At 35.9% G+C, this 21,741-nt stretch overlaps 1 protein-coding gene across 4 annotated transcripts; it reads left to right on the top strand.

Annotated features, from left to right (window-relative positions):
• Nucleotides 1-3,259: 3,259 nt before the first annotated feature.
• On the top strand, nucleotides 3,260-19,657 carry lsr (lipolysis stimulated lipoprotein receptor). Of its 4 annotated transcripts, none has more exons than XM_058745399.1 (11): nucleotides 3,260-3,553; nucleotides 5,058-5,381; nucleotides 5,641-5,760; nucleotides 7,445-7,501; nucleotides 8,726-8,872; nucleotides 10,354-10,551; nucleotides 10,651-10,701; nucleotides 10,814-10,927; nucleotides 11,282-11,570; nucleotides 11,649-12,114; nucleotides 18,876-19,657. In XM_058745399.1, the coding sequence occupies exons 1-11, from the start codon at nucleotides 3,514-3,516 to the stop codon at nucleotides 18,909-18,911; spliced, it is 1,842 nt and encodes a 613-aa protein (XP_058601382.1). In that variant the 5' UTR covers nucleotides 3,260-3,513; the 3' UTR covers nucleotides 18,912-19,657. The 4 variants fall into 4 exon arrangements, with proteins under 4 accessions (XP_058601382.1, XP_058601381.1, XP_058601384.1 ...); XM_058745398.1 differs by having other exon boundaries at nucleotides 3,266-3,553; nucleotides 10,814-10,942; XM_058745401.1 differs by lacking the exon at nucleotides 7,445-7,501 and having other exon boundaries at nucleotides 3,268-3,553.
• The last annotated feature ends 2,084 nt before the right edge of the window (nucleotides 19,658-21,741 follow it).

Here is a 21,741-nt window from a genome sequence, read left to right as displayed (position 1 = left end):
CACTGTTACAAGCCAATCATATTGGACAAGGCGGGATTTGCAACTAAGCCCCGCCTCACTGTTTATAGTTGCAGATCAAGTCTCAAAGCCGTGTCTGCTGTTAAAGTGCAATGTTTTGCTCTGGGTGTAATTTCCTTTATTTAGTCTAAAACGACTGTAAGGTATGCGCTAGATATGCTCATGATTAGAACTAAGAATTAAAACATTGCATCTTAAAAGTAAAATAATTGATATACCAAACCAACAATTAGCTACTGAGGAGATCACTTATCCATTGCATGTGGGTAGGCGTGTCTGTAAGAAAAACATAGATATGAAATATGTATCGGTTTACTTAGTCTATGTACAAGTATAATGATTGACAGCTTTCATCAAATATGCTAAGACAGGAAAGGAAAAACTTGGTTGGACAGGCAGAAAGAAACAGCACAGATATGCTTTTTCAATACAAAGAAAAAGCATATAATTATATGACTCATGAGTTGTTTGTGGCATGTGGTTAACACTTCTCAAATTGATTTCCTGGTGTTTCATGATAGTCGTCATAAAACAAACCATCAAAAAAGTGGCATAGTAAACACACACAATGAACAGAATAAATTATTTACAAACATACAGGTGCATTTCAACAAATTAGAATGTCATGGAAAAGTTAATTTCAGTAATTCAACTCAAATTGTGAAACTCATGTATTAAATAAATTCAATGCACACAGACTGAAGTAGTTTAAGTCTTTGGTTCTTTTAATTGTGATGATTTTGGCTCACATTTAACAGAAACCCACCAATTCACTATCGCAACAAATTAGAATATTTCATAAGACCAATAAAAAAAACATTTTTAGTGAATTGTTGGCCTTCTGGAAAGTATGTTCATCTACTGTATATGTACTCAATACTTGGTAGGGGCTCCTTTTGCTTTAATTACTGCCTCAATTCGGCGTGGCATGGAGGTGATCAGTTTGTGGCACTGCTGAGGTGGTATGGAAGCCCAGGTTTCTTTGACAGTGGCCTTCAGCTCATCTGCATTTTTTGGTCTCTTGTTTCTCATTTTCCTCTTGACAATACCTATTCTCTATGGGGTTCAGGTCTGGTGAGTTTGCTGGCCAGTCAAGCACACCAACACCATGGCCATTTAACCAACTTTTGGTGCTTTTGGCAGTGTGGGCAGGTGCCAAATCCTGCTGGAAAATGAAATCAGCATCTTTAAAAAGCTGGTCAGGAAAAGGAAGCATGAAGTGCTCCAAAATTTCTTGTTAAACGGGTGCAGTGACTTTGGTTTTCAAAAAACACAATGGACCAACACCAGCAGATGACATTGCACTGCAAATCATCACAGACTGTGGAAACTTAACACTGGACTTCAAGCAACTTGGGCTATGAGCTTCTCCACCCTTCCTCCAGACTCTAGGATCTTGGTTTCCAAATGAAATACAAAACTTGCTCTCATCTGAAAAGAGGACTTTGGACCACTGAGCAACAGTCCAGTTCTTCTCCTTAGCCCAGGTAAGATGCCTCTGACGTTGTCTGTGGTTCAGGAGAGGACAACTGTAGCCAAATTCCTTGACACGTCTGGGTGTGGTGGCTCTTGATGCCTTGACCCCAGCCTCAGTCCATTCCTTGTGAAGTTCACCCAAATTCTTGAATCGATTTTGCTTGACAATCCTCATAAGGCTGCGGTTCTCTCAGTTGGTTGTGTATCTTTTTCTTCCACACTTTTTCCTTCCACTCAACTTTCTGTTAACATGCTTGGATACAGCACTCTGTGAACAGCCAGCTTCTTTGGCAATGAATGTTTGTGGCTTACCCTCCTTGTGAAAGGTGTCAATGATTGTCTTCTGGACAACTGTCAGATCAGCAGTCTTCCCCATTATTGTGTAGCGTAGTGAACCAAACTGAGAGACCATTTTGAAGGCTCAGGAAACCTTTGCAGGTGTTTTGAGTTGATTAGCTGATTGGCATGTCACCATATTATAGGCCGTTTCTCAAACGGAAGGCTGCATCCTCCGGAGGTCGCATCTGCAGGCTGCATACATCATCAAGCCTGGTTTATTTCAGTTAACTGAGAATTACATTTGAGAGTCAAAAGCATATTACAACAATTTACACTTAACTAAGAATAATGGTCAAATTTATAACTGTTAATATTCTAAAATAAGATCTTCTTTATGACGTATGCAGCCTACAAATGCGACCTCCGGAGGATGCAGCCTTCCATTTGAGAAACGGCCATAATTTGTTGAAAGAGTGAATTGGTGGGTTTTTGTTAAATGTGAGCCAAAATCATCACAATTAAAAGAACCAAAGACTTAAACTACTTCAGTCTGTGTGCATTGAATTCATTTAATACACGAGTTTCACAATTTGAGTTGAATTATTGAAATAAATGAACTTTTCCACGACATTCTAATTTATTGAGATGCACCTGTATGTGTAGGCCAAATCAATGGTTTCTTATTTTTGTACTTTACATGTAAAAATTTTGTATTGAAAATTTAAAACATTCAAAAATAAACCTACATTGAGAAATAATCACAACTAGCCATATGTTCCCCTATATATTTTTTATTGATTGATTTTTATAGAATTACACATACATCTGGGGAGTGCATTAGGATAAAAAAAAAAAAAAAAAAAAACATAAATAATAATAATAATAAAATCAAAGGATGGAAATAAAGTTAAAAACATTAAAATGTTTCCAAAAGACATTTTACAGCTTTTTTATTTTTCAAATACAAAATTGTTTTTAGATATTGTTAAACTTCTCTTTAATTTTTTATATATATATATATATATATATATATATATATATAAATGTACAAAAATCTTCAATGTCAGTGTCCACTAACATAACATGATGTGTGTGATATCAATCATGAAACTGAAGAGGATCAACGTTTGTCATCATGGACATGTGGCGAATGAGCTCTTCTGTGTTTTACTAACAAAAAAACGTTAGTAGTTAACCGAGAAGTTGTTAAATTAGATTTGAGAATCTAACTAGGTTACTCGGCAAAGACATGGGAAGTATTAATGCAGTTAAAACCAACATTTGTGATCTTCTCGGCGATCATTAACCCGGCCTTCAGAGAGATCGGCAGTGGACTAAACCATTTCTCACCAAAGGTGGATTACAGGGCGTTGTACTAGTAAACGTTTTGGGTTAATGTGTGTCAAACCGAATGTGCAGTCACTGAATACTGTTCCACAAAAACGTATATTATTGTTCAAGAAGTAAAATAAATGTATAAGAGTCCATCTTTCTAAACACGCAAAGTATTGTTCTCTTGTGAACCCCTATGATTTTACGCGCATTTTGCTTGCTGTGGGCCCGCCGATCTCACCTGAGTTTCGGGTTACACTTTCATACCTCACTGCAGAAGGAAATGGAGGACGCACCTGCCTGAGAAAATACAACGGCTTTATCGACACTTACTCGGACTTTCTTTACATACCTTTGAGGAAATTAAAGTTTTTAAAGCTCATATGTTTTAAAAGATTTTGAGAAAATATGTCGCAGGGTATAATCTTTACCCTCCTCTTGTTCACAGGTAGGAGCATTTCTTCTTGTTATGCTAATGCTTTACTGTTTTCACTTCTTCGTCAATTATTGTATGTGTACAGAAAAATATCAATCGATTATTATATTTCATTTTATTACAGTCCATAGGAAGACCATGTGGGCCTATCTGTAGTAGATAACGTTATAGAATTTGTCTCATAATTTACTAACATGAGTGGTCGAATGCTATAATAATGATTGTTTATGCATAATTAATCATTCTAAACTTTGAATGTAATGGAAACCAGCACCTAAATATCAGATTTGAGTGCAAAATAATACACATCCATTTTTGACATATACCTCAGGTATTCACACGTTGTGCAATGGTTCCACTTTGTCTTATTTGGAAATGCTTAACGTTAAGTGCATTTGGTGTTTGTTGTTAAGGGAGCAAGTAATGTGGATTGTGTTGGAGGTAGTCATGTCGTATTCACACGGAATGGTTTCGGTCAGACATATGAGTCACATCCTCTGATAAAGTCTTTAAAACTAACACTAACTTACAACCTGATGCCATATGTGTGTACAGTTAGTATACCATTTCTTAGTAATCCCAAACAATGCTCAAAATGGCCTTTTGGAGTTAATGGCTTGTAGAGGCCCTCTATCTGTCATTGTATCCGTTTTCAAGTTGTTATTAAAGAGTTTTGGTTGAAAAGACAGTTTAATTGTAGCTTCTGTGAAATACTATTGTTCTTTGGCCTGTATGTTTGGGGTTTTCCTTTTATTTCAGACCTGTCAGGTCTAACAACAGGAATATGCATCTAGCTGTACTTCCTAATATATAATAGCCATAACCCTCAGAGAGTCATGTGTGATCTGCTAATATATTTTCTTCCCTAAAAAGTGTTTTCACCAAGTATAAAAATACAGTTCAAATGAGTATATAAACTTGTTCCTTCCAATATGATGATACTTTTCAGATTTGAGTTTAAAATGTAACTCGTATTCAGTTAAAAATATTACTGAAGATGTAACATTGAACGTTGCTTTGAACATTTATTGCAATTTTAGTCTCTTAGTGCAAGTAGGCTGTATTTATCTCCTGGCTTTGACAGCTAGAATGATGATTTAACCACAACTATTATCATGACTCACTGGTGAAAAACTAGTGATTTAAGTGATCGAAAGATCTTTTTCAAGTGGACCACTTGCCACAGAGAAGTCAGTTTATTATTTGAACAGACTAAATATAAATTTGCCATCTTCACTGACACAATCAGTTTTCATGTGGTTCACCTGCTTTATTATAATCTGTTCCCTTGTGTTTAAGAAATATTTTTTACAGGAAATCGTCAGAACCTTTTAATGTCTTTTGACGTGGTTTGAGTTATTGTTATTGCCTCAAAGGGCTTTCAGTCCAGTCTGGATGGTATTTGATATCCACTGTATTCTTAATTCCTGTCTAAGTTCATGGGAGTGTCTTAAATCTCCCTGTGTTCATTTATTTATGGATGCCGTTATATTTAAATGTGTTTTCTCTCCCACAGGCTGCACCACAGCCATCAATGTGATGTGCCCTTACCCACGATCTGTGGTCATATTATTCCAGCCGGTCACACTGCAATGTGATTTCACTACATCGGATTCAAACCCACTGATCACCTGGAAATACAAGTCCTACTGCAGAGACCCAATCCAAGCTGCATTAAACCCCAACAGTGCTGACAATGCCATCGCTCAGTCCAACCCAAACTACAACCCCAACATTGAGTGTGCAGACAGCGCCAGGACCGTTCGCATAGTGGCTTCGAAACAAACGGCCGTCTCATTTGGGAAGGAATACCAGGGCCGTCAGATCAGCATAACTGAGAGTAAGTTGACTTTACATTGTAAAAGGATTTATTTATTTATTTTTATTCATAGTTTTTTTTTTATATACTATCTATATAATTTTTATTTATTTATTTGAATTTTCTTTTCATCAGCAACACACCTGTAAAGGCTGTGCTAAATTTAGCCTGGCTGCATTTTATCTGCCATAAAGATTTAAAATATGTAGATTTATGATATGATTTGATATGATGATCACCTCTAAAACGTCACCTATTTTATGTTTTCTAAAATATATAGAGGCACACCTTAACATTGGTCAGACCGCGTGGGGTGACAGTGGCGTGTACGTCTGTAATGTTGCCTCAGCCCAGGACCTTTCAGGGAATGGCGAGTGTTATACAGAGCTCATTGTGCTTGGTAAGTGTTTACCTTTTCACAAACAATCTCACATTGATGGACACCCAAACATTTCAATGTGTGATTTCGTCACAAACTCAACCACAAAATCACTTGTTCAGATTTTGTCGTGTTTGATGGGTCTTTGCATATGTGAGGAATTAGGGCTGTGTTTAATGATCTCTTGGAAATTGTTGGTGGTTTTTTTTTATAATTATTATTTTTAAAATGTATTATTTGTTTGTGATATTTTATGACTTAATTATTTGGCTAACACTTTACTTAAAGCCTTTATGTATAATGCACTGTAAAAGTGGTAGCACTTTATTTTACAGACCTGTTCCCCATGTACATACTAATTAATTACAATAACTGGGTAATATCTAGGTAAAACCCTGAACCTACCCCTAAACCTAACCCTACCCCATGTAGTTACTCTATATTACCAGTACTTTCTTAGGTATGTACACTGTAAGTACACGTACCTTAAAATAAAGTGCAACCGTAAAAGTAGTTATAATACATTAATTATTCCTTGTAGTGCACCTTATAATGCATTATATAATCTTATGAATAATTGTAACCACAGTTAATACATTATATACCGTATTGACCCGAATATAGGACGATGTTTTTTTCTTGGAAATACATCTGAAAAAACGCGTTCGTCTTATATTCAGGGTCTAGACTTTGACATGTCAATAATACACCCATAACAATAGGTGGCGCCAAAAACGCATAAAACGAGTGTGTCATGAAATATGTAATGTAATGTGTGTTTTAAAGATCGCGAATGAAAACAAATGAAAAATAAAAGCTTACAGCAGCATGATCGTGACTGTCATGTTAGCCTGATGAGACCAAACTTCCTCTGTAAGTGATTTTAAAACATAAGACAGTACCCAGATTTGAAGACTACTATAAGATTTCACTTCTACTGATAATAACATTTTGGTAGGCTACTATGAGATGGATAGCCTAAATGTTATATAACTCAGATGGGCTACCTGTTATTTTTATGGTATATCAAAAAGTGTATATTTTTCAATGTCATTGTTGGTACATTTTACCAGTATTTACCATACTTTCAAAACAAAAATTAAAATAGGAAAAATATGCAATATGAAAATAATTTAAGAAAAAAAGAGAGAGAAAAAACTAAATAAAAACAACAAAAAGAAACCACAACAAAAAAACAAACAAGATTTGGTTTTCAACAAGCCTTTTTCCAAAAGGTACATCTGGAAAAAGGGATATTGTCTTATAATCAGGGTCGTCTTATATTCGGGACAATACGGTAATTAATAAAGTTATTATTACACTATGCATTTTAAATTTGGTTATAATTATTTACAAGATATAATGTATTAACGCACATTATGAATAAATATAATGCATTATAGCCTTTAATAACCCTTTATAATGCATTATACATAAAGGCTTTAAGTTAAGTGATACCAATTATTATTTGTTTTATTATAATTGTTTTTTGAATTTATTTTCTACCTGGAGGATCTCTTTTTGCTTGTGAAGGATTCAAGTCAATTTCTTTAATGTCATGGAAAGCAGTAATATATTGATAAATACAAATATTAATAATTATAGTAGCAGTAGAAGTAGTCTATTAACTTAAAGGCAGTTCTTTTTCTTGGGCCGATGCCGTAAGGCCTTTTTTAGTAATTATGGCTTTGTCTTTCTTTCACAGAGAGAAAGTCAAATACTACAGACCTGCTGCCTGGCATTGATTTACTGATCATGGAAGGTAGAATAAATGCTTCTCTCTAGAGGTCTGGTTAAGTTTGGAGCTATACTTGAATCCTTCACCAGCCACAGTCAGGTCTTAGTCATTACAGCCTTAGACTAGAAAAACAACAACTATAGACCTTAAAGTAGAAGCCATGTATTGTTTTGCTCCATAAAGAAGGTTTTGATGGGATGGAAGAACAGTGTGTTCAAACAATGTTGTGTCGTTGTGTCCTTGAGCGTCCAGCTGATAAAACACTGAAAATGAGATTTTACAACATAGTGTGCTTCTGTCACTTACAACCTTGTTTTTATTTGTCAAATTAAGTATGTTGTGTACTCCGAATGACGTCAGTTGCTAATTATTTTGTGTCTTATTTGAATTCTTAATTGTTATTGGCAGCATTCTGTGGTTAAATATCATTGCATAATGCCTAAGACGACAGTTTCATATCCAGTTTCATATCTCTGTTTTCACTCCACAACCTCTTAATTATAAGTTATATAACCTTAGTTATAACCACATAATAAACCAATTTCAGCTCAAAACAATATTAAAGATCCATTAATTTATTTATTTGGTAAGCAGTCATATAAAAAAGTAGGGCAATTTACAGTTAGCCAACTGACTGTATATTATTGCCTACTTAGATTTGCATAATACTATAATTTGGTTGAGATGTTATGGATATTCTAACCGAACAAATGATGATCTCAACTAGAGAAAAATTGGATTTTATTTTGATGGTTTGTTTTCTCCATCAGATTGTGGAATAGTTTCTGAGATCTGCGTTTGCACATGAGTCATGTTGTGTCTGTGCATGTAGGATGTTGTTGTGGTGCATGCTGGAATCAAGCCCTGGCAGAGTATTGTGAGGCAAAACCTGTCCGGCTGGTTTTTCTTTATGTGCGTCAAATACATTTTCTTTTTCTTTTTTTAATTTTTGCTTGCAGAACTGACAGACGTGCACACATGAAGATGAATGCCCTCATGCCTTCTCTCTTGACATTTTACTAAGCATTAGGGATGGGGCGGGGGGTACCAAAATAAGTGATGAAATGGAAATAAAATCTCATGAAACAGAAATAAAGTCAATATTGCATTTAGACATGTTTTTATTTTGAGTCCTTTCTGTTTAATGCCCTCATTCTTCTGTTTAGTATCTGATGCAAGAGATTTGTCTCTTCTCCCCAACTGTTAATTACCCCCCCCACCCCATCTCTTCTCCTTCTCCTTCTCCAGACTGGTTATTAGTGTTGTTGGTGGTCTTGGGCTTCCTGCTGCTGTTGCTCCTGATTGGTATCTGCTGGTGTCAGTGTTGCCCTCATACCTGCTGCTGTTACGTCAGCTGCCCCTGCTGCCCGGAGCGCTGCTGCTGTCCCCGTGCACGTGAGTCCACACCGCCTTCACTTCCAATTCTCCTTTAGCCAGGAATGTCCTGTTTAGGAGGATGAAACTAACTGAATGAAAAGGCAGTAAAAATTGATGAAGTTGTCAGTGTTATTTATATTCTATTATATTTTATATTAATATTTTGATTTAGCATTAATATTTTTATTTTTAATTTTATGTAATATTTAGTAATTTAGCTTTTTTAGTATTTTTTTTTCTTATTATTATTATTACTTTTTAGATTTTATTTTTGTTTCATTTCCAGCTTTAGTTCAGTTTTAGTTTTATTTCCAGTTAGTAGTAAACCTTCTCATTTTTGCTTGGTTCATTTTTCATCTGATATCTATATCTTATTTTATTTCAGCTTCAACAAATATGTTTTAATAGTTTTAGTTACAGTTAATGATAATAACTAACAATAACATGGTAAAATGAGTTCTAGAAAAGTGTTGCAAAATTCCACTTTGTGTGAATTGTTTTTATTAGGGCTTTCAGTTGACTCAAAATATATAATTACAGTAATTAAATACATGATATGGTGAATTAATCAAATTAGTTGTAAAAAAAAATGTAATGTATGAATATTTGCAAAGAAAAGCCTTTATATGTTATTGTGTTGTTCTAAATAATTATTTGTGCTAAATTAAAGGGTTAGTTCACCCAAAAATGAGAATTCTGTTATTAAGTAGTCACCGTCACTGTCTTCCGCCATTTTGGAGAGTATCCCAGAACGTAATCAACATAATCAGCATTGTTTATGTTCAGCATGCATACATTTTCTACTAAACATAAACAACGCTGATTACGGTCTGGGGTACTCTCCAAAATGGTGGAAGACCAAGAATTGTTTTCTTTGCGCACAAAAAGTATTCTCGTAGTTTCGTAAAATTACAGTTGAACCACTGATGTCACATGGACTATTTTACTGATGTCCTTGCTACGTTTCTGGACCTGGGAACATTGCAGTTGCATTGCTGTCTATGGAGGGTCAGAGAGATATCAAAAATATTTTAATTTGCGTTCTGAAAATGAACGAAGGTCTTAGAACGGGTAGTTGTGGCCTAATGGTTAGGGAGTCGGGCTGGTAACCTGAAGGTTGCTGGTTCGATTCTCGCGCTGGCAGGAATTGAAGGTGGGGATTGTGAATGAACAGCACTCTCTCCACCTTCGATACCATGACTAAGGTGCCCTTGAGCAAGGCACCGAACCCCTAATTGCTCCCCGGGTGCTGGAGCAATGGCTGCCCACTGCTCCGGGTGTGTGTTCACTGTGTGTGTGTTTGTGCACTTGTTCACTACTCACTGCTGTGTGTGTGCACTTGGATGGGTTAAATGCAGAGCACCATTTCGAGTATGGGTCACCATACTTGACAATACGTCATGACTTAACTAACTTACGGGTTAGGAATGATATGAGGGTGAGTAATTAATGACAGAATTTTAATTTTTGGGTGAACTAACCCTTTAACTTCTTTGCAGTGTATGAGGCTGGAAAAATGGCAAAGTCTGGAGTCCCCAGTCAGTACGCAGCCACCCTCTACGCCCCAAGCATGTACGGCCAGCCAGCTTATGGAGTTGGTGGAGCTCCGCCTGGCATACCCATGCTCCCTATGCCCATGGGTGCCGCTGGTCCATATTCCAATGGATACGGCAGAGACTTTGACGGAGCCAGCTCAGGTAGACTCGTCATCTCATCGCCTTAAAGACAGCAGTTTAACAACATTGTTTTTACATTAATAAATGTAATTGGTTGATCATTTGTTCGTCCCGCTACAGTTGGTCAAGGATCTCAAGTGCCACTCCTGCAAGACCACGATGGTGGAGGAAGTAAGCAAGAGATCTTCACTACGTCACTACATTAATCCATCTGTAACATATTTAAGTGACTTTACCCCTTTGAAACCTTCTGTTTGACATCTAATGTTGGTATGTTTTTCAGACCGTAGTGGATACCGTGTTCAGGCCGACCAAGATGGAAACCCAACTCGGGTGCTTTACTATATGGAGCGAGAACTGGCCAACCTCGACCCCAGTCGCCCAATGAACGCTCCAGGCAAATACAGTCGTCGTGAGTTCTGGAGATGGGCACTATCTTTTATCACTTTGAGTGTTGGGTTATAACAAAGTGGTGCTTAACATGACTTACACAGGACATGTTCCTGGATCAAGATCCTTCATGAAAACCATTTAAATCAACCAATTTTTGACAGGATAAGGGATTCACAAACATGTCCTACTTGTGTGTGAGAAAGTCCACAATCAATCTAAAGGAAACAAACTCTCTTTAAACTTTGTTTCCTGTAGATTCTCTGTTTTTCCAAGGTTGGGGGATGATTTGTAGGTGTTTATTTTATCAAAACCTTTTTACTCTTTTAGTCTTATTCTGTTTTTCCCATCTATCCTCCAGTGGATGGTATGAGTGAGGTGACCTCACTTCATGACGGTCCAGACTCTCGAAATCGTGGTCGGGCCAGACCGCCTCAGCTTACCACGGTGTATGATGACGTGGATGAAAACATGAGCACCATCAGCAGCGTCTCTCAGCACGTCCGACGGGATGAGCCCAGGCGGGGAGCTGACTCTCGAGGACGTGCACGCTCTATGGAAAACTTGGACGATATCGGCCACAATTACAGAGACAGAGATGACTATCCGCCTGCACGCCGAGATGGTGGGGCTAGAGGTGGCAGAAGAGAGTGAGTGACTGAATTGTATTGAATCACGCTAAATTAATGCATTAGGTCCTTCTTAACCCATGACTTTCCTCTGTGCAGTTCGGATGACGAGTGGAGCAGTAGTGGACGAGGATACGACCGTGTCATCGATGACCGTCGGCGCCGTGATTACTCTCCTGACGCTCGTCCTCGGCGTGGAGACTCCTTCCGTGGGGCTGGTTTCCAGGGCCGGCGCAGCCGTAGTCGTGATGACCTGACGGATCTGGAGCGTGATCGTGGCCGTGGAGGCCGGGATGCATACGATGACAGCTTCCTCAGGGAAGCCATGGAAAAGAAGAAGCTTGGTGAGCAGCAGAGAGGCCGCAGCCGCGAGCGGCTCGATAGTGAGAGCGACCGGTCTGACCGCTACAGGGGGCCACACGGTGGACCACCACCTCTGCCGCTCGCCCCGCCCTCCGGAAACCCTAAACGCCATGGAAACCATAGCAACTTCCCACCTCCTCCCCCTCCCTACACTGAGGACAGTGACAGTTTGGCATCGTCCAAGAAGAGCAACTTAAAAAAGGTAAGAGTGCCAGATTCAAAAGTGCTTATTAAAGGGATAGTTCACCCAACTTAATTACTCACCCTCATGTCGTTCCAAACCCGTAAGACAGGGGTCACCAGACATGGTCCTGGAGGGCCGGTGTCCTGCAGAGTTTAGCTCCAACCCTAATCAAACACACCTGAAGCAGCTATTCAGTGTCTTACTAGGTATACTTGAAACTTCCAGGGAGGTGTGTTGAGGCAAGTTGGAGATAAACTCTGCAGGACCCTGGCCCTCCAGGATCAAGTTTGGTGACCCCTGCTGTAAGAGCTTTGTTCATCTTCGGAACACAAATTAAGATATTATTAGGGATGTTGCGATTCGTCGAATTAGATACTCATCTAATTTGCATATTATGATGTCATCACAGGGTTCCCGCGGTCCTTAAAAAGTCTTAAAAGGTCTTAAATTTACTTTATCAAATTTAAGGTCATAAAAAGTCTTAAATTGTCTTAATTATGATTTCAAGAGGTCTTAAATTTGGGTACAGACCAGAATCGAGATACAGCTTAATGTTACGATTAAACTTCAAAAGGCTATAAATAAAATATGAGCGCTGCATGGTTCAAAGTCCGGTGCTGCTCTGCTTGTGTTCTGGCGTTGCCGCGGAAACCGTTCGAAAGTGCCTCCTGCTGGCAGAGAATGAATGTGCATGTTCAATAGGGCTGTTGTGAGTAGCCGGAGGCTGTAGTTTCAGAACTGGATTTCTAGGACCCTATAGTTTTTTTGTTTGTTTGTTTTTTAATTATTTTATTTATTTATTTTTTGCATGTATGTATTGTGTCAGGTCTTCCAGCCAGTTCTATCAAACCTTTACAATTAATCCAGAACGTGGCAGCAAGATTAATTTTTAATTCAAATTCTTTAAAAACAAACAAAAAAAAAAAATTGACACTAGCTTTTCTAATCTTTTTGCATTCCGTTTACTTTTTATTTATTATACAATTAACAAAAGCAAAAAAGGCCTCTAACACTAGCTTGCTCTATTCTATGCTTTCTTTTTATTTATTATATAATTTAAAAAAATCTCTTGCTACATGTACTGAGTTAGGCGAAATGAGACTTGTTATAGTACTTGCATATCATTGGTCTTTTGTTGATTTCGATTGCTTCCATTGTCCTCATTTATAAGTCGCTTTGGATAAAAGCATCTTCTAAATGACTAAATATTAGTGGCTCATACTATTTTATAGCACTTGGTATTCAATTCTGTATATTATTATTTTTAAGGAATTATGTTATTTAATTGTATACACTTAATTATTGTCCTAACCAACTCCTAACTCTAAACATTTAACCTAATTTATTTCAATATTCAATATATTCTGGTTTAAAATTCAGTTTTCTTGGAAAGAAGACTTGTGTCTGTGCGAGACTTCAGTTAATTAGCTGCAGCGCTTCACGTCTGATGTGCCGTTTGTTTGCATCTGTTTGTTTGATGTTTGAATCAGGTCTCCTCTGTTGAAATAGATGGTGCTGTCCCAAAAAATAGGGTCCTATGCAGTCCTAGAACTGCAGCCTCCAGTATTACAGGAACATTGGGTTGTTTTTGTTCAGACCAATGCAAAAATCGACCCATGTTTTTACCTTGCAAACACGCAGAGCTGTAAATGTGAACTGGTGGATCGATAAGGAGATAATTCATTATAAAAATCTAAACACTAAAATGTGTTTGTATGTTATTTAATTAATATGTGACCCTGGACCACAAAACCAGTCTTAAGTGTCAATTTTTCAAAATTGAGATTTATACATCATCTGAAAGCTGAATAAATGAGCTTGTTAGGATAGGACAACATTTGGCCGAGATACAACTATTTGAAAATCTGGAATCTGAGGGTGCAAAAAAAATCTAAATATTGAGAAAATCGCCTTTAAAGTTGTCCAAATGAAGTTCTTATCAGTGCATATTACTAATCAAAAATGTACTTTTGATATATTTACAGTAGGAAATTTACAAAATATCTTCATGGAACATGATCTTTACTTAATGTCCTAATGATTTTTGGCATAAAAGAAAAATCAATCATTTTGACCCACACAAAGTATTGTTGGCTATTGCTACAAATATACCCCAGTGACTTAAGACTGGTTTTGTGGTCCAGGGTCACATATAATAATTCATTGATAATTGTTTAAATTAATATAATTAATACTTTTGACTCATCCATTTTCTTAAAAAATGGTTTAAAGGCTGAAATGTTAAGTGTATAATTTTATAAAACTTTTTGTTTCGTGAAAACTTCTATCTGAACTGTAAATCATGCTTTTTACATTCATTTTACAGTTTACCATAGACATTGCCCTACCCTGCTCATATGGTATTAATTTTATTTGTGCAGGTCTTAAAAAAGGTCTTAAAAAGTCTTAAATTTGAGCTTAAAAATCCTGCAGCAACCCTGCATCAGGAGGCAGCTCTCTTGAATTTCATAATATTCAGGAAATGGAAGGAATTTAATTGATATTTGAACTTATTTGCATGTTTGTTTGTTTTTTGTCTTTTTATCCTCATTCCAAATGATCAGAAAAGAGGAAACCAACAATAAAACAGGAGAAAGTACTAAATTATTACTATATTACTATACTATATAGTAGTAAAACGCATGTGAACAGTAGCCTACTTTTTGATCAGTTCATCAGTAATATTCAGGAAATAATAGATATTGAATGGATGTTTGAACTTATTTGCATGTTTTTTTTTTGGTTTGTCTTTGTATCCTCATTCCAAATGATCAGGAAAAGAGGAAATCAACAGTAAAACAGGATAAAGTAGTAAATTATTACTATATTACTGTGCCATAGTAAATGTACCTTTTTTTTGATCAGTTCAATTCAATTCAATTCAAGTTTATTTGTATAGCGCTTTTTACGATACAATCGTTGCAAAGCAGCTTTACAGGAAATTAAGTTTCTACTATATATATGCATACACATACGCACACATGCATATATATATATATATATATATATATACATACATATACACATAAACACAGAAGAAACCCAATATATTTAAGTTATGACAGACTTAACTTGGTAATTATGTGTTGTCTGAGGGTTGGCGTCCTCCGTGGTCCTCTGAGGTGTTGCCATCATCTCTTCTCAGGTGTTTGGTCATCTCGGATCTTTTTAAGGGTTGGATCCAGACTGACGCTTCAGTAATTCCTAGTTACCACAGGATGTTAATCCCGTGGCAGAATCAGAGAAACAGATAGAGACATAATTAGCGTAGCTGCTGTTCTATTCAAGCAAAAATGATTTGTTCAACCCAATCTAAAGAATTATAATGTACATTTGATCAGATATAAATGCAGTACAATATTATAAGATGCATTATGTGAATGCTTGGCTAAAGAGATGTGTCTTTAATCTAGATTTAAACAGAGAGAGTGTGTCTGAACCCCGAACGTTATCAGGAAGGCTATTCCAGAGTTTGGGTGCCAAATGTGAAAAAGCTCTACCTCCTTTAGTGGACTTTGATATCCTAGTTACTAAAGTCCATCAGTTGACCAGCTATCTGCCCAATCAGGTATCTAGGTGACAGTTTATAGTTCTTGAGAGTATGTACCTCTCATTGCATGGCACAGCGCACAGACCTGCCCCACTGACTGCAGCTGTACTGTCTGCCGGCGGCCCTTTGAACGCTCGCGATCAGAAAAAAAGACGCAATCTGGCCGATCATCAGCAACGCGATGCCTCTCCTATGGACACCAAGACCACGTCCACCCCTGCCACCCCCATCCCCGTTGGGCAAAGGCTCGAAATGATCACTTGATGGTGCTTCGTGAACACTCTCGCCTTTTACGGCGGCGCCATTGTGCATGCAAAGATATACCGGGAGAAGCGCGATTATTAGACGGCCGATCGTCATTTCCAAAAGGCAAATATTCCCCTTCAGAGTCAGAATCGGCGAATAACATTTGCAACACATCCTCACGGTACAACTTTTTAATAGCCATTTGGCGATTTTCTCTCACAAATCTCACAATTTACTCAGACGCTATGAACTGAACTGCTTCCGCATCAATGACACGATAGCTCACTTGCTCTGCAATTTCCTTGAACAATTTTGGTCTACAATCGAAGTACTACATGTCTGCCATCTAGTGGTAGGGAATACAAATGAGATATTACACTATATTAGGAACTACAGTCTATTTAATGAAGTATGACGTCTTGTCGCAATTTTGCGACTTTGGCGCTTAGAGGGTTAAACCCATTTGAAAATCAGAATTAAGCATAATTGTGAATTCACAAACGCTACGATTTAATTAAATAATTATATGTGATGCAGTTCTAATACAGTATATGTGCTTTAATTATTTACATGTGTTTAGGTTAAGTACGTGTGCCACACAGCGGCTCCTTTCACAGTAGCTCCACAGAAACTGTTATCATTTACATGTGTGGAGCGACTCAAACTCCATCTCTGCATGTTGTTGTGAGTTTGGGTTTATCATTACGTTCATCTGGGAACGCAACTTGCCTCATTTCATCAGATTTGTAAAGTAAATCATTTATAAATCTACGCAAACACAGGAGAATACGTCGCGGTTTCAAAATAAAAGCTCAAACCCTCACTCTGAGTTTACACGTTTTAATGTCCACATATTCATTTAATTAATATATGTATTTTAAGTCAATTTAAAAGCTATTGTTCACTTAAATCTATTTTTATTACCACAAAAAAAAAGTATTATAATTATAGGGCCCTATGAAATCTATTTTATTTCCAAATTCAGTTTTATCCATTTTCATTTTTCTATACTCTGTTTTAATGGTTAAATTAAATTTTATTAATCAAAAGCATCTCCAATTAATTGATTTTATTAAAATATTCAGAATTCATAAATACTGCGTATTTACATTTTTCTCCTAAATAAATTCTGGTAAATAATATTTCTGGTAAATACTCCTTTAAAAAGTGTTTTTTGATTATAATTTTATTAGTAGTAGACTAGAACACGTGGATATGTTGTCATTCTTACACTATAATACTGAACTTTGATTTCAGTGATTTGGACTATTAAAAAAAAAAAGTTTTCCTTTTGTAGTTGCACTCACATCTGTAATGAACAGAAGCCCAGAACATGTGGATATATTGACATTAAGAACATGCTGACTTTCTCAGACTTTAGTTATTATTTTCTTTTTATGTCATTTTTATTAGGTTTGTTTACATTTTTACTATTTTTATGGTACACTACTGAATGGCAAAGTTGCAAGTTTAATAAAATACTCTGAAGTAAAATTGTTGATTTTTTTTATTTTGTGGGAAATTAATCGTTTAGATTAATCGATAAATTAGTCGATAGATTAATCGAAATAAAAATAGTCGTTAGTGGCAGCCCTAGATATTTTTGATGAAATCTGAGTGCTTCTTGACCCTGCATACAGAGCAATGGAACTGAAATGGTTTATGGCCCAAAAAGGTGGTAAGGACATCGTTAAAATAGTCCATGTGATAACAGCTATGACAATGACAATGTTATGAAGCTACTAAAATACTTTTTGTGTGCAAAGAAAACAAAAATAACAACTTTATTCAATGATTTCTTCTCTTCCGGGTCAGTCTCCACCGCCATTCACGAGAGTACCAAACGCATGAGGCTCAGAAAGCTCTCAGATTTCATCAAAAATATCTTAATTTGTGTTCTGAAGATGAACGAAGGTCTTACGGGTTTAAAACAATATGTGGGTAATTAATGACAGAATTTTCATTTTTGGGTGAACTATCCCTTTAAAACTTATTGGTTTGTCAAGCTGGTCTTTAGCACCAGAAACTACTGGTTTCTTTCAGTGTTGTTAATGTTAACAAAAATGAAACTGATAAAAGAATCAATTAAATATAAATATTAGATGGAACAAAAATGAGAAAATTATGCCTTGACAATTAATTCAAGTATGAATTAAGGCCAAATAATAATAAATAAAAAAAAAACTAATTAAAATGACAAAATTACTAAAGCTTAAATCAAAATGAAAATTTTTAAATATAAACCATTTCTAATAAATATTATAATAGTATCAGAGTTATTTTAGTATTTTTGAGATACTATTATTAATATTTTTATTTATAATAATTTTTATTAATAGTTTGAATTAGTTCATATTTTCCATTTTCATTTAAATTAATTAGTTTTAGTAATTGTTTTGTGTGTTAACGCTTATTTTAATTCAAGTAACCTTTTTTTTTTTTTTTTTTTTTTACAGAAATTAAATTACTGTATAGTGCAATTGATCCTTTTTTTTCATGGGACAGTACGTGATGTGTTTAAATTAAATAAAAAAAATTCCTCAGATTGCGTCTTTGATAATTCACACTGCGCGATTGTCACTCTCGTGAACGCGCACCGATTTGCCTCGATTTCGGGCATTTGTCGGCGATTTATCAAAACCTGTCAGCGAGTGAAAAATCGGGCTAAAATCGTGCAATGTGAACTTGGCATTAGTTAGCTATTTTACAGTATGTGCCTGTGTACAGAGTTCAGCACGTGGAAAAAAAACGGGGTCATGATAGCTTAAGGAGGTTATAGTGGGTTTTGGACTAGCTACCATGATCAAAACACACTTCCATCTTTAGCTGTAAAAACATTCTAAAAATATTTCCATTTCAAATTGTTTTATTTTTCTTTGACAGTGTTAAATTAAGCCCAGCAGAAGAGAATACAATGCTTTAATATTCAGTCATGTTATATTTTTATACTAATACAAAGTTCTGCTGTGTTTTCTCTGTCTAGAATGGAGCTGTGAGCAGAGAGAGTCTGGTGGTGTGATGTTCAGATGGAAATGATGTGTCTGTGTGTCAGTGATGCAGCTGTGTGCGTTTCCTCTGCCCTTTCATGTCACTTATGCATGTTTGTGTTTTGGCTTGAACGCAGAGAGGAATTTTTGTTTATATTCAGATGTCTTGAATTTTTATGGGATATTTTAATGGTAAAAATTGTATAGCCACAAAAAGTTCACATTATTTCACTGTAATGCAGGCTTGTTTATAAATATAAAATGGCAGATTTGAAAAAACTGATGAACTTTTTATGGTTTGGTTCCTCCCATGAACATTTTTAACAGCAAGTACTCAAAATATATGACTTCTGTGCAAATATGTCTATCTGTCTTCTGTATTTTAATAGACTTTAATAGGTGGTTATTTGTTGACTGGAAAAAACTATGAACAATAGCGCCTGTCAAGTTTTCAGGTATTGATTTGTAATTATTTTAATGTAACATAAAGAAGTGATCTGTGTATGGACTGAAATTCTATTATTGTGCCTGTAGTCTGAGGCATCATGCAGTTTCTGCAACTGGGTGATTTATATAATGTTGTATTTAAAATGTTTTATGCACATTTACAAATGCAAGAACTTGTATGAAACACCCCTGAGTGTGCTAATTTTTTAATGCTGTTTTTTATCCATACAGTAATACTCTAATCACAGATTTGGTCATATAGTAGTTTATCATTTTGATATTTTTGTACAGTCACATAATGTCAATTTTCAATAAAGCTTTTTTTATTGTATTTAAGTTTGTTTTCTTGTTAGGGATTAATGTCGCATAGTTTAACTTAAAAATTTTTTTTTTTTTTTTTTTTTTTAATACATTGTTTGGTGTTTTTGTTTAATTGTAACCACTAGATGGCACTTTACTATCCATGTACAATAATGGCAAAGAATGACATACCAAGTCCATATGCATGTTTTTTTTTTTTTTTTTATTCATTATCACTGAGGTATTTTAATTGTATGTTTACAATATGAATATGCATTCAATGTTATACCTTGTTCTGAAATTAATGTTCCTGTTTGTAGCAGCCTGTTTAGATGCCATTAGGTGACTAGAACTTTACAGACTAGAACATTTTCTTAACATGTATATAAGACTGCTTTCTTTTAGGTGTTAGTACATCTAGCCTGTTATCTTGTGCTGCCTGGTGGGTTTAACAGAAAAAAAGCATCTTTTCTAACCCAGATGGAGAAGAAGGACCAACAACTGCCTCTGTCTCAGAGTGAGACGTAGTTTCTGAAATCCAACATTGGTGGCCTGCCAAGATCACAGCAGAGAGGTAGCCATCGAAGCTTTCATCCATCTGGTGTCTTAAAGCAGCCATTCCTTCAGATAGACAGGAAGTTAGGTGAGAGCTACTTAAGAAACAGCATCAGCAAAAGGGCAGCTGAACCCCACAGTTCAGACAGCTGTTTAAAAACGGATCTGTTTGCACTTAGGTGGTCTTGTTAAAACATCTGACTAATAAATGGTTTTCTCTAACAATTACATTGCAGGGTTGAGTGTAGCGCTACATGAGACGCATATTCAAATCAACATGGACTTGAGGTATGTGAAGATATTTAGGCCAGAATAAATCATAAAATGATCGTTCTTCCAGTTTCTCTTTGAAGTACAGTAACGGTTGTAGTGATTCAGTTTGCTGCAGTGATTGTTTTTCTGTTTGTAGAGTCGAGGCATTACTAATCAGGGTGCTAATGTGAAACCACAATAACAATCATGTGTCAGTGGCACATGCCACCAGATAGAGAGGGGTGGCAGAGAGAGAGAGAGAGAGAGAAAGGCAGGGTGGGAGGGTTTGTGATTCAATAGGAAAAGAGACTGGCATTGCTCTTGAGTTATCGGCATTCTGTCTGCTTGTTTACACTGAAGACCGTCTGATAAGGTAAGTCTGATCTTTTTAAGCCAGCCACCATAAATGATATGCCAAGCGCACGTACGTGAGGTCAAGAAATGTTAGAATGTTTTTTTTTTTACTACCATTTTATTTTTATGAAATATTTTAGTGCTTTATTTAGTATTTCATATTTATTTAATAATAATTATTTTTAAACAATTATTTAAATATTTTATTTATTGTATTTGCATAATAATAATGATAAACCCCTATACTTTGTTATTTAACTTTATTAAAGCTGTTTTTCTTTTTTTTTCTTTTTTTAACACAAAGAGCTGCTCAGTTTTTTTGGTTATTCTTGCATTACAGTACTGTATATCAGAGCATGAGATGTAATGGCACTGTGTACACGGTACAGAGAAGGAATGACGTTTATTCTCAAAATAATTATGTATATAAACCAGTGAAATGCAATGAAATCTAATGTTTTGGTCATACAACTAGAGTCAATGCCTAAAATGATTTCATCTCTAAAGTAGGATTATAATGTTTGCCAGTTTCTCTCTTGGCTACCTGCCAGTGAATCAAACCCCACTGTGGATGAATGTCCATAGATTCTGGAGATGTGAAGTGTGCTGTCATCTGGCATTTGCACTTGTCCAAGTGCACAATATTAACTGTATGACCCATTACTCTCAGTGCCAGCTGCCTCATTTACAATTTCTAGCGTGTTTGTGCACTTTAGTTCAGTTTAGTTTAATACAATTAATGAAATAGTATTTCATGCGTTATAAAAGTAATTGTGCTCTTAAACCACACTAACAATGTCGTTCTAGTGGACTATAGTAGATTTAAACCACATGGTGTTTACTTTAAAGAAATACAGCATTCAACAACATGTTTGTTAGAGATTTAAAAGGTGAAAAATCTTACTGTTTGAAATAAAGTACTGTTATTGCACTTGTCCATAATTAATGTGCTAG

Source organism: Onychostoma macrolepis, chromosome 15, assembly GCF_012432095.1.
Source record: "Onychostoma macrolepis isolate SWU-2019 chromosome 15, ASM1243209v1, whole genome shotgun sequence".
NCBI classification, from domain to species: Eukaryota; Metazoa; Chordata; class Actinopteri; order Cypriniformes; family Cyprinidae; genus Onychostoma; species Onychostoma macrolepis.
Note: the sequence above shows the minus strand (reverse complement) of the source record. Positions and strands in the feature narration are given on the sequence as shown.